A 14,354-nucleotide genomic window follows, 5' to 3' on the forward strand; every position below is an offset into this window, starting at 1 on the left:
CTGTTGTGCAGGATGGGCTGGAGTTGACATGCTTCAGAGGAAGACAATGTTTAGAGGAACAGCAGTAAGCTAGAGAGGACAGTGTGTATCAGGAGGTGGGAGCCAGACCTCATATCAATTGGGATGGTGCTATATCACGAAACAGTCACAGTAAAAAAGGTAGAAAAATCCCCTTTTTTTTCAGTTGTGTTACCATATGCAGCAATGAAAAGATTTCTTATTTCTTTCTTACTCTAGTATCAATAAAATGTTACTTTTCAAATGCAGATAACTGCATGTACACAAGTATTTGTACCAAGCTTCAGGCCAAACTTCCTAATCGGCCGCTGCTGCCATCAGCATCTCCCCCTCCCCAAGCACTCCTGGCGCAGCAAGGAACCTCCTTGCTTTTAATAGCAGAAAGGTAAGGAACTTTCGCTTCAGAGGTACAATGCTAAGTGGCACCAGACGAGTATCTGGTCCAGATGTGTGGTGTGATGAACACTTTAAAGATTTTACACTGGCTCTGACTTTGGCAGAAATACTATAATGCTCTAAAACGCAGGGAAAACCCAGTATCTGATGGGTAACAAGGTCTATAGCTATTTATCTGCAATAGCTTGAAGCCTGATAGAGGTATGTACTTAGGATGTAAGGAGACTGTCAGAAGAATATTATTGAGTTGCTAAGCATCCTCGCAACCCAGGGGTGGTCTCCGGGACCATCTGCACAACGGCATGAAGAGAAGAGTTATGCCAGGGTCAAACACAAATAAACAGATGCTGCATGTTTTTGACCTGGTTTATGTGGTTAGTCCTCACGTGCAGTAAATAGCTGCACTTATTGCATTTTTATTTACATCCTTATTGTCTGGAAACCACCCGGGGAGGTGGATCACTCTTGTCCCCTGGGGCTGTCCGCCTCCTAATGTGTCTCTTGATCACAGGGTCCATACCTGTGCCTGGGCAGCTGACCAGAGCCTTGCTTTCACTTTGGCAATGCTGAGCATGCCGAGCAGAAACTGCTCTCCCTTCAGTGGCTCATCTCAATAACAGCAGCTGCAATGAGCAACCACTGCAGTGTCTGCCCGAGCAAAGAGGACACTGAACATGCGACAGCCTTTGACTAGTGGAGAAGAATAAAAGTAAATGCTTTTTCTTCCTACTTGTTTCTGTCTTCACTCAAAACTATTTTAGCCAACTTAAACTGGACATCCGTATTTCCAGTTCTCTTTATCTCCTAAGTTCGAAAAGAACAGTATGCATTCTTATTAAAGATAGATTATGTGAAGTGAAACAACCTAAACTGACTATCCTGCAAGCACGGAAACTGTGCAGTGCCTTTCTGTACCCAGAAATGGAAGGTTTCAGCAGCCTCCAACCAGGAATGGAAAAATAGATGTAAAGAAATAAGCTAAGCCCATGACATCTATTTGTTTCCAAAAACCACTCAGCCAGTCTCATTGTGCAGGGTAACTATGTAACCATCACAATGTACAATAAACCTCAGTGAAAGAGTTGTATATTTCACCTGATTACAGGTGTGAGAGCCAGGGGTTTGATTTTCTTCTTTTCTTTTCTTTTTGCTTCCTAACTACTTTTCACAAATAACTTGGCTTCAATCAAATTCTCTCTGGCATGCACTTGCTGGTAGGTATAAGGGTAAGGGTGACATCTTCATGTAATTTTTAGTTTACTGCTGAGTTCAGCGCAGTGCTTTGGGGGAAAAGGCCAAATGCTGGTATTGAATGTACTGAATTCAAATGTATTGAATCTCATAAAATTTCTCAGAATTTCATAAGAGTAGAGGAAAGCTGAATTTGCGGTCCTCTTTAAACCTGTTTCACTAATTTTTGTTATGCTTTGTACTCTATTGTTTTCAAGAATATTGCTGAAGGAAATGGCTATGGACTACATGTAGTTGTCTTGGCAGGCAATATAGAGATCTATTTTATGCAATTATAAGGCTGGGAAACAAAACCATTGTCTCTGGAAAACTATTTTAAATTTTTTCCTCTGTAAGATTTATATTTGCTTGGTAATCTAAAATGTCCCAAAGTTCTGCAAAATGGCTATTAGGAGCTCTTCATACTATATTTGGTCATTCTTTTTTGGCTCCCCTCACACCAGGTCTCACTGGGAGCTGACAATGCCATAGGCTAACATAAGTCATAGAAGTCCTAGTGTTCTTCTAATTTATGATCACTGTCATGGGCTGTCAAACCAAGATCCCCAGAGTATGATGAATCCCACGTCTCAGCTTGCTGTGATCACTGATAATACAGTGTCAGCAGTATTAAGAGAAAAAAGCAGGCATTCCTTAACACTGCACAAATCTGAATTTAAGTGTAATTTAGGTGTTACCTACCTTCCAGATTCAGAGCTACCACTGCTGTATCATCCTCTAATCCTTCAATCACCTCGCACTTGTATCTCCCGTAATCCTCCAGTATTATATTCGTGATTACGAGAGAGGCATCGTTTTCGCTGCTTTCCCTCAGAAACACTCTGCCCTGGTAGTTTCCGTAGCTCTTTCTGTGCTGTCCCATTGCAACAAAGACATCCACTTCTCTGAGGTAATCTGAGGTAAGTTTGGTCCACTTGACCCGGATTTTGTGGGTTCCTGAGCCAGCTGTTGATGTGTGTTCATGGTAAAATTTACATGGCAGTGTGACGTTGCCACCCCGGTGTGAGAAGATTTTAGCTTGCTCTGCTACCACAAGTAGACGGGGTCCATTTTCTGCTAGGATTCAAGGAGAAAAGAAAAAACAACAAGAATTAGTCTGCAATCTACCTTTTACAGAATGGATATGATCAGTACCATAACAACCATCAGCCATATTAATCATTAGGTCTCCAGAATCAGTTCCCTGCAATCATTTTGTACCTATGCAATAGTAAAGCATATAAACCAGTTATATATAATTATTTACTTAGCTGCAAGTATGTCTGTGTGTGCACCCCCCAGACAGGTAGAGGGGCAAACTCTTTCACAGCGTTGTCCCTTCGTATAGGCAGAGGCCATCCTATATACTCTATAGTCATGAAAGCAGAGTTGTATCTGTATACTGACAGAGTCGTACAGCTGGTAGATGAAGGCCATCACGCATAAACGGCTCCACACAAAAATTCCACTTTTCCCTGTGGGTTGTTCCAGAGCTGTCCGTCAACACTGCATGTTTTTTTTCATAATTCAGTTTTTATGTATGGACTCAGCTTATTCAGGTGGAATTGTACAAACCCCCTCATGATCTGGGATGCAGTGACTCATGCTCACAAAACAGAAAAACCATTACTGTATCAAGTAGCACTATTTATATTGACATGAAAAGTTTCAGCATATTTCTAAAATGTCTCATTTTTTATATGTATCTTCTTCTAACACTTGAGTTCAAGTTCCTCTTTTGACATGCTTCCACCAAACTGAAGAAGTCCAATTTATCTTCAAATGTAAAATTCGGTCCTCTCCTGGCCCCTTTCCTCATCATCTCAATCTGTTTTTTTCTCATCTGTTTTCCTCATCTCCTTTAAACCCTTAAACTATTTTATCTTAGAAATTTTGATCTCGCTTTTCACACAAACCCATATTTAACTGGCTGTCTCATCTCCTCCTCACCCTCACCCAGACTCCCTGCTCTCTTTTCTATCTACTAGGTAACCACAGCTGATGTTGCCCTATGAAATATTTATCTTTAGGATGGTCAGCTTGAGCCCTGCTCGCTTCCGACCTTAAGTCTCCGGGGCTCTTTGACAAGCTCTGCTGCCTTGGGAAAACCCTGGAAAGCACAGATTTCATGGCGGCAGTCAGCAGATGTATCCAAAAGGGAGAATATTTCCTTTTTTCGGCTCCTTTTGCCTTTCCTCTCATGCGCAGTTTGCAAAATTGATTTAGCAAGCTCAGCACTTCTGTAGAGATTGCCATCCTCTATCACTCAGACACCAACCGAAGCTAGTAATGAATCACCAGTGCTCTGCTCACTGGGAAAGAATTACCGACCTCACTCTACATAACAGACTGCAAAGAAAGACTTCAAAACTCCCCATGTGTGTTCAGCAAGTCAATGCAACCACCCAGAAATGCGATTCCCATCTTTAAGGTTCAGTCTGCCTCTCTCTAACATCAGAAAAAGCCAAGGCTAAATTCCCAAATGTGGGGGCTGCTGAGATGCTGACCCTATGAAAGCTAGCAGCAATCTTCTGTTGGCGTCCATGGGGATGAATCTGGATTGATAGGATGAAACCACAGAAATGCACACAAAAATGTCATCAGCCAGAGAGAGGTGTGGATGACTGAAGGAGGGAAGGACTGGGATGGAGATTGCCTGACAGATGAGGTGCCAGTGATGAGCCCACCAGGGAGTATCCCACCCGGCCAGCTGTCTGTTCACAGCACTGCAAAAACCTACGCTGTGTCCGCAGCCACAGGGGGTGCAGGGAGATGATAGGATCTGCAGCTCATAAATGTCTCCAGACAGTCCTCAGCTTCTGAGCCTTGTTGACAGGTCTGCCAGCTGAATGATATATTCACCTAAACTGCAGTTTCAGCTTGACTTCACTATCTGTCTGCACTGGCTACACTAAGCAGCAGAAGAAACCCCAGGGTATGCAGTATTTTATAATTATGCAAACAGATTCAGGGGTGATAATTGCAAAGACAAACTTGCTGAGTGCAAAATTGCAACTGCAAGTTGTTTTACCAGGGTGAGAGACCATCCTACCTAGTGAAAAAACATTACTGCAGACTAGGTCACCTGCAGCTTCATACAACTGCTGTTCTTTTTCACTGCCCTTCTTCCCAGAGGCAAGAAGAGGCTTGGGACTGCTCCGATAATCCGTCTCCCCCCTTTCAGAGGAGAGCATCCAAGGAGAGAGGTGATCTGAGGCAAAGCACCATGGAAAGTGTTGCTAACACTGTTTCCACAGAATGAGAAGAAGGAAGAAAGTGAAGGCAGCCAGGATGGTTGGTCTGCGAATTTCCCTGTTTCCTTCAGGGACAAAGACGTTCCACAGACTTCTGTCCACCTTGGGAGGAGAAATGTTATGCTTTGGGGTGGTTATTACCAAGAAATCTGAATCAGAGCTCAACTATGTTGGATCTTTAATACTGAAATAGTCAAGTTAATAAATATTAGCAGAAAGGACTGGGGCAGGAGGGAGAGTCTGACTCAGGCTGCTAACACTCGCTCCTTCTAACAACAGCTAGTCTGTGCCAGCAAGGCCTGGAGACTTGCCCAGACCACTGTCACCTCTGACTCCAGCATTAGCATCCTAATGTGGTGGTGTACCTCTCTCCTGGCCACTTCCCACCTCCTCTGGCTCTTTGCAGAAGCCATTACCTGAGTTTTTATCTCAGTAAGGGTAAAGAACAGAGGCGATCGCAACCTGGCAAAGGAAAGAAAAGCATGGCTTTTCTCAACCTGGGCCGTCTCCTACATCCCTGGAGGTTCAAAGGGAGATGCAACATTTGAAATATGCCTCCACACTCAAGTTTTCTAAAAGCCAATTCTTTTTTACAGAAAAATAGATATACCCTTCTCTCTTGCAAGACAGTGGAGCAGAAAATTGCACTGCTGCTGCTCCCAGACCTAGGAGAGGAGGAAGGAAGAGTCCCTGGCTTTCAAGGAAGAGCATATTCCAGATTGGGGGCTGCTGCATAGTTTCTTTTTGGCCTAGAAGATGCACAAGACATGCAGGCAGCAGGGATTTGGGATTAAAAATTAGGTGACTGGGGTTTGGCAAGAGGCCAAGAGATCTTCATTATCCAGCAGTCAGCAAGAACCAGGGCTAAATTCACCTAACTGCATACTTTTGGGGGCATGGCAAAATGAATTGTCTTGGTCTCTCTGGAATCAACAGAAAAAGAGTTAAAAAGAAAACCCACAACAAACAAAAAAAAGTGCCCAAACACAAAGCAAAACAGAATCCCTTCATTTATTATATGTTTAGCACTCTGGATGTAGCATTCTAGCTTACTGCTGTGAAAGTTAGCTTAAATGAGGAATGAATCCTGCTTCTTGGGTTACCTTAATGCAATGAGCAATGATGGGTTGTGAAACTGTAAGCTGATCACAGAAGATGGGGTAAACACTGTTTTAAAGGCTTGTCAGAGTTGCTCCCTGGCTCCCTGGTTTTCTCATGGGGTTTCTGACAAGGCTGCTACTTCTGAATACAATTATCTTTGTATCTAATGGCAGGAATATCTAAAGGTGAAGACAAAAAGGAAAACGATGGGACACAAGAGCGTTATCACAGAGTCCAGCATGGTAATTGAAGAAGACAATACTTTTTCCCCAGAACTACTTTCTTCTGAAGTACAGAGAATTTGTAAGGCGAATGACCAAATAACTATAAACTCTACAAACCCCAGATAATCCCTCACTAAAAAGTTGTTCTGCAAAAGGACAGTTTGGATGCTTTTTGGAGACAAGACAGACCATATGCATGGCCACTCAGGAGCCCCAGACAGTGGACTGATGGTGAGGAATGTGCTGGGCAACCTCCAGCTGCTCCTTCTGTTGGGAACAGAGATGGCAACAGCCTGGTTATAGGCTCTGGTCTCAGCCCCAAGGTCAGAAATGACATGAGAAAGGTTTGCTATGTGGGGTTTTCACCCTTCAAGGTGTATTTTGCCTTGAAAGACGGTCAGCAGCTTAGCTATCAGTACAGGACCCAGCACCACTGGTGACTAATTTGCCATATTTTTTTCCACTCCTGCTTCACTACTACGGATTCTGAGAGGCTATGGCCTGTTGTTAATCCTCTTGGCACAATTATGTAGATGACAAAGACAACATAATGCAAAAACAGCTAAGCTAGCTAAAAATGAGTTTGTCCAAGTCGCAGAAGCTGTCCAGCTGCGCGGGATAGCACACAGCTCTGAGAGCTGCTTTTCCAAGCTGTAGGGAAAGACAGCCTGCCACAAATAAAAACTCACTTGGAAACTTGCTGTTCAGGTTGGCTCTGCTGTATGTCAGTGGTGCCAAATCAAGCAGGTATATACTGCAGGCAAAAGGGTATCTTGCTACCTTAAGTAATAAGGCAGGGGCAGTAGCATGCTACCCGCCTCTGTTTTATTCTCCACTTCTCTTTCTCCCTCGTCTGAATGCTATGCAATTAACACTGCTGTTCTGGTTGTCATTACTTTGTACACTTCTAACCTTGACTTCAGTGTGATTTCCATTTGAAGGACAGTAACTGGACTTGTTCACACGCTGCCAGAGCTCTCATTTCAGTCTCACCTGCTGGCTTATTGGTTTAGTTCCAAATTTTACTGCTGGACATGTATTCAGATTTGTTTGTCTTTCTAGTTGTGGGATGTTTTTTTCTTGTTTGGGTTTTTTTTTGTTTTTTTTGGGGGGGGCATTCTCTTTTTGTTTTTTGATTTTGGATTTTTTCTCTCTCTTAACTGGCTTCTGCATTCAAGAGCAATGGCAAGACAGGTTTGGAAGGCCAGGAACATAGCATGGGGCAGAGAGGACAAGTCACGCCACGACTCTTGCCAAACAGCTTTATCCACTTTATCCATCAGAACTGTCCAGAAGCTTATGCTGACCTGTCTACGAAACTTGGTTATTCCCACATTTTAATGGACTAACTTACAGAGCAACTGTGGAGAAAAAAACATGCATTTTTAGAGGGGGAAAAATCATAAGTCAGGGATCAAATTGTAGATGTGTTTTGTCAGATAAACTCATGTATTGCATAAATGTTCCACATTGTTACAAGCCGTTAGATTAATAACACTGTGTGCCATCCTACTTTAACACATAGTTGTTTTTTGCTTCCTGTAGTGTTACCAGGGGCAAAACTCTCATGGTAAAGCATCCTCACTTTTCTATAGCAGTGGCTTGTTTGGTTATCCTACCAAGTTTGTTTAAAAGTCAAAGTGCTTTCTGTGATAACAATAATTTCCGCCTACTATAATATGTAAGGAAGTGCATTATTGATACATATGTGCATGTGTGTATTGCTCAGAGAAACTGAAGGGAAAACATGAGGAAGGGTTATGCACTCACTTTTTTCCACATTCTTTTCCTACTACATTTTTTCTAAGTATGTTTCAACTAACTACCTTTTGCTTTGGGGGAAAAAAAAAAAGAAAAACTTTGTATATCAGCTGTAAGAGTAGGAAAAGCTGTTCTTGGCCCAAGTACTAATGTCGTTTTGTTTATGTCACAAGAAAGAAAATACAAGCATCAATCTCCCATGTTCCTGCCTCTAAACTGACAGGATAAAGTACTCTACACATTAGTTTTAAGTTTTGACCTACAGCTGGCAAGGGAGATGCTAGATAAGTCTTGGCTAAAAGTTCAGGTACATGGTTCCAAATAACAGAAGAGCTAAAAATACCCATTTTATAAATGGCAGAGAAGAAATCTGACTCTTCAACACAGAGATTACAAGACTGAGGTAAAACATTTTTCAGCTGATCCTATCTACTCTACCTGAGTAACGCACTGGGGGGAATTGTTAAAGGGGCCATATTGACTCAGGTTTAGGTTTCTAGGAGACCTAACAGCACATAAAACCATCACGGAAATAACAAACTTCAGCTCTTGTAAAATATTGCCACCTTTTGCATTAAATAAACTTTAAGTATGTGTTTACTTCAGTATAGATAAAGAAAATGCATGAAGTTCAGGCCTCATAGAGCAGAATAGAACAGAAATGTTGACAGTGTCTCTGCACTTCTGCACAGAGGTACATTTTCAAGGGTGGCATTGAGACTGTTTGACAAAACCAGGCCCAATGAGGAGATTTTCCAGTTCTTTAATTACATTTAAAGGCTATGTATATGGAATTAGACTGGTGTAGCAAGTAAAGGCAAATTAGTAATTTAAATTTATATTTAATGTGAATCCTTCTGTTGCTGTAATAATTTTTTACAACCCAAATTTTCTGGTACCTATCATTTAAGGCCCATTCCAAAATACACATGAATGTTTTTAATGAAACCAACATGGCAACGGGAATCATAGAATCACGGAACACCCTGAGCTGGGAGGGACCCGCGAGGGTGGCCGAGCCCAGCTCCTGTCCCTGCACAGGGCAGCCCCAAACTCACACCGTGTCTCTGAGGGCGTTGGCCAAGTGCTTCTTGAGTATTGCCAGGCTGGTGCCGTGATGCCTCCCTGGGGGGCCTCTTCCAGGGCTCCACCACCCTCTGGGGGACGAACCTTCTCCTAATGCCCAGCCTAACCCGCCCCTGGCACAGCTCCCTGCCGTTCCCTCGGGCCTGGCGTTGGTCACCAGGGAGAAGAGACCAGCATCTGGGGTGAGGTTGCTCTTTGATGACATTTCTACTACATTCTGATTGCACCATGCCGTATGCTGAAGAGGAAAGCAAGTTGTGTTGATGTAAAAGAAGCAGCTCAATTATAAGAAAAGACTGCGAAATGGATCATGAGTAATCTAAAGTGTCCTGAATGACAACAAAACTAGTAAGAAATTTTAAGTGGAAAAGATAAATGCAAGAAAATGGAAAGAAATAACAGGTAACATCACTAAAAACAGGAAAATGCAGAAAGGTGGACCAAAGGAAGAAAGTCAAAAGGAAAGCGGAATAACATGAAATTTACAAAGATAAGAATTAGTATAAGAGGTCAAATCAGAACTGTATCTAATTTCTTATCATGTTTTTGGCAAGTCCAGCAAGTCTATGCAGCTTCTTTCTCTCTGTTGGTTCTGGGTTGTTTTGAAGAAAAGGATGTGGACTGTAAATAAAACCCATTACCATGCAGAACAAATTGGGCAAAGATTTCATCTGCTTTAGTTATTAATTGATTTAAATTTTTTTTCAATAGGGCAATATCAAAAAGTTTTCTGCTTATTCTATGTTGACATATTTCTTGGTATGTATAAATAAATCTGTGCAGAGCTCTTGATAGGCAAATGGGTGCATTCCGTGCATTCCTGTATCAGAAAGGTAAAGAAATGATGTGTAGTACAATTTGACTTATATTCAAGGAAAAACTGAAAAGTTAAAGGGTGATCCTACACAAACCAAACTTTGTATTCTCTTTGCTGGCTTTTCTTGTTGTATTTCTAAAACCTGAACAAACCGGAAGCATACGTTAAAGGCTCCTGCCACCCTTAAGTAATTAACTTAGCAATTACTATAATGGATTAGTCAACTTTGTTTATTTTGCAGAACAGGAAACACAGCTACACACAGAAGAATGTTCTTTTGTCTGAAGGGTACTCTGCTTCTTTGAATAATTGGTCAGCAACTAGCACTGTGAATAGATTAGAGAGGTATACAAAGCTGAGCACTAAAAAGAATCATCTTCCTCTCTCATGGGTCACACAGTCCTTTGCAGATCTTGACTTCAGAGAAAAATCTGAGTCTTTAATTACATTGATGTTCTTAAAGTAGTATTGTTTTCCCTTTGTGGACACTTATACGGCTAGGGTATACTTTTGTCCCATTTTCACATTCACAGATGATTTCGTTTAAGATTATGATTTTTCTAAAGAGTGAAACTGGTATCCCCTAAGGCACACACAGTTTACGGGGGTGGAGGGGTGAGGGAGGGCAACACATCTTGTTTAACTGTAGTTCTCTCATTTGCTTTTATCCACAAAAGTTAAAGTGGATGGCTTTTATATGCAGACAAACTACCAGAAAGGAAGGTGATATGGTCCACCAGTCCGGGATAATACAGCAGCCTGACCAGAACTGTGAAATCCACCACAGGCTTCAGGAAAGGAAATAAAGTAACAGAAGACATAAAATGCAGCTTTAGATATTTTATAAATTTTGTTCATAAATATTGCAATAAAACCAAAGAAGAAAAGATATAAACAAAAGAAGTGGGGCAGAGGAAAGAAGCAGAAAGCAATACTCGTGAAGGTATGGAAGTAAAACTGTCAAGCAGGTAAGAAATTTGACTGAGGTCGAGTTTCACTCTATTAAACAACACGGGGAGAATCAGGGACTAGAGCTGACACTGACAGCAGGAACAGGGATATTCACAAAGCCAGAAACTAATTTCTATGAAAAACTGAAAGATTTAGGAGAAAACGTACCTATGCCTATTGCAATGTTAAAGAGGTTGGCAAGTGTTTGGTAAAGCTGAAGGAATCCACAGTTTCAAGAAAGTGGACATTTGAAAGACAGAGCTCTGTGTTGTTCATAAAAGCAATGACCTGTCAGTATAATCAGAGAACAATACAATATATGAAATACTGATCATTCTGGTTACCAAATGCTGAGTGCGAGAGAGTTGGCATGAGATTTTCTACTAATGGAGGGGCATCAAAGTGGGGTAGCTAGGTCTGGTTCCTGACACAGAGCTGTGAAGGGAGTCAGAAGCACTCTGAAATAGCCGTCAGACTGTAACAGAGTGAGTAGGTGGCTGCTCTCTAGGCAGGCCAAATGAAAGACAAAGGTGATGAGGTGGCACTGCACATTAGTGCTTTGGCAGGTTGTGAAGAAGTAAGAAATGATAGTGAGGACAAAACAGAGCATGGATCAAAAGCACCCCAGGAACGACTGTAAAAGATCTTTCTGAAGCAGCAAAAAAAAAGACTTTTAAATCAACACAGGTTCATTTTGTAGTATGGGGACACTGCACAGACAAAGGTGGATGACAACAGAGAAATGACCCAAGTACCACACTAACAAATCCTCTCTTTTAAAGGTCGTTGGTTTTGATGTTCTGAAAGCATGATGTTGTTTAAAGTACTACTGCACTGATATTAAATGGATTTATAAAGATTAAAGCTGAGCTCAGAAAATACAGCCTGCACAATGAAAAGGGTAGAAAACATCACAGTCTGAAGTACCGATGTTACTACCCACACTTGATATGGCAAACATAGTGGCACAGGTATTAGCTTGTCTTTCACTTTAAGAATGGTAGCATGTGTTTCTGGACAGCAGCAAAATAACAAATATATGTAAGGAAATTTAACCATTAACAAGCTGACTAGTCTGTCCTCAACAGTAAACAGGACCTTAGAACAATTTTTGAAAAATTGTTGAAGAACAGAAATAGACTAAAACACTAGAATGCTTTAGTAATGCAGTAGATACTTACGAAAATAAATGCAGTAGATACTTACCAAAGGGTGTCAGACTAATTTGATATCAACTATATAATAAAAATAAATATATAAGGCCAGGGAAATGTGATGTATCAATTGCTTAGAGCTCAGGGGATCAAGTCATATGGGAAATATATGAAATGAGACAGGATGGAGAAAATAGGTGTGTTGGTAGAAACTTTGCTAAGAGTCTAAGGACTAGATACAGAGGAGACTGCAATTGGTTGGGCTGAAACATAAATTATTAGCCTAGAGAAAAGCCAGTGAACTGTCTTCAGTATAATTTTTGAGACTTTCTAATATTTCCACTAATTTTATCTTATAAAGTATACGTGACTATTGAATTAATAATATTTTCACATGGAATCTAGATTATTAAGGCCTAGCATGAAGAACTATTGATATAAACCTGGTACTTGTTAATTGCAAGTGATTATGAGGGAGAATGGCTGCAAAAACTTTTTATCACAATAGACTATAAATCAGCACTGCAGCGTGGCAGGGAAGAGTAGAAATTTGATCCAAGGTCTGAAAAGCAAAGCAATGCTAGCTAGAAAACAAAAATACTAATGCCAGCCTAAGGTCTTATCTGGAATAAAATCCTGGCTGGATGCAATCAAGAAGTATGAATTCAAACAAGAATCAGCATAGAGATGAACTGCTAACATCATCAGGTAACTGGAGATTATACACTTAGAGAAGAATTTGAAAAAGATTGCTCAAATGATCGCTGTGAGGATATGGTGTTATCTTAGCAATGATTTAAAGTGAACATGAAAGTAGAAGAATTGTTATTTGAACCTACGGAATAACACTAGGAGAAGCATAAGGCCACACAAAGGCTGTGAATAAACACGGATAATTAGCAGAGTGCTTCTCCTATCATAAAAATAGGGTCCAAAATGACCTGTAGTAATGAGCCTTGAAACCCAGCTTTTTAAAAAATGAAACTAAACCTACAGGAGGCTACCTGATGCAAAGAATAGAGGACAGTTTAGTTCATTGCCTCAGGAGGTCCTTTTCAGCCCTGTGCACTTGACTACACAACATCTATCTGCACCTTTTGTCATTCTAAGGCATTCCAAAGCATGCAGTCCAGGAGGAGTTTAGTTACAGATCTCTTGGATTTCAGCTGGGGGGGGGGGGATGCTACACTCCTTAATGTAATATAAAATACCTTTTGTATGAAGCTATAACACATGTGTTCCACAGGCTTCCCTGATTTCCAGCTCATTTCCCGGTGTAAATCATTGTATGTGTTTATGCAGCATTGGGCAGAGCAGAATCCTAACCCTGACAGGGTTCCAAAATGCAGAGAGAAATGAAAAAAATTAATAGTAAAAACACCATGTTCTAAGCAGTTTTATTCTTTCTGATTTGTGGTCTGTGTATTTCAGAGCCTGAATCTGCTGATGTACAAAGCTCTTGGAAGAGCTCAATTTTAAGCTTTATCTAGCTTTCCTTGAAGGAATAACTCTCAAAGTTCAGGTGAGTTTTCATGGGTGGGGAGAATGGTCCAACTTGAAACTTTTATCAGCTTTGAACAATTTGGCACTTGAAGACTGCACTGTACCCATGCTGAAGGACTAGTAATAAGTGACATGTATGACTTCACAAATTACACTAAATGGAGGACTAAGCAAGTTTAACATAAGGAAAAATAATTTTTATTTGGTTTAATTATTTCCATTAATTTAATCTTCCAAAAAGCTAAATAAAGTTCAGAGATAAGAAACTGTATTATACAAGGGAAGGCAAACAATATGTTTAACAGACGTTGGTGTCAAATCTGAAATGTACCCTGAGGATCAAATGTTCATCGTCTCACAACAGTGATATGTCTTCAGTTTGATATAACACATTAGTTTGACCTTCATCCTGTGAGTTTCCTTAGAGTGACACCAGCTATCTGTTATTCCTTATTTGACCTTGACAATCTGAGTGCCTCTTTCAATAGGTGCAGGGTACCTTTAGCTTCTGTGACTTTCCTGTGAACTTCTAAATGTTCAGGCTTTCTTAGTAACCTGCCCTAATTTGGCAATTCACATTTACACAAACATTCACATATCCCACTTTAAAGAGACAGAGAGAACAATAATGCTGCATTCCTTAATTTTGTAAGATTAATTTTAGCCAGCCTCAAGAAACATATAAAGGAAAGCAGGAAAACCCCTGTTAGTTCTGCCTGTCCTTACTGCATAAATCCCCTGTTTTTTCTTATACAGTATGACCCTCAACGACTGAAGCTGGGACTGAAAAAACAGCTGCATTGTACTGCAGACTCAAATCCTGCTACAGCTGTAGGCTCTAGGATTCAAACATGAACCA

At 40.9% G+C, this 14,354-nt stretch overlaps 1 protein-coding gene across 4 annotated transcripts in view; it reads right to left on the reverse strand.

The window, feature by feature from the left end:
* The window catches only part of HAPLN1 (hyaluronan and proteoglycan link protein 1), a 68,023-nt gene that overhangs the window by 18,558 nt on the left and 35,111 nt on the right, over positions 1-14,354 (reverse strand). For 3 of the 4 annotated variants that reach the window (XM_064438478.1, XM_064438479.1, XM_064438477.1), the window contains one exon: positions 2,347-2,721. In XM_064438478.1, coding sequence (XP_064294548.1) covers positions 2,347-2,721 — 375 coding nt within the window. The remainder of the gene's footprint in view (positions 1-2,346; positions 2,722-14,354) is intronic. The other variant, XM_064438480.1, reaches the window with a different exon arrangement.

The sequence above is a fragment of the Phalacrocorax carbo genome, chromosome Z (assembly GCF_963921805.1).
Source record: "Phalacrocorax carbo chromosome Z, bPhaCar2.1, whole genome shotgun sequence".
Taxonomy (NCBI): Eukaryota; Metazoa; Chordata; class Aves; order Suliformes; family Phalacrocoracidae; genus Phalacrocorax; species Phalacrocorax carbo.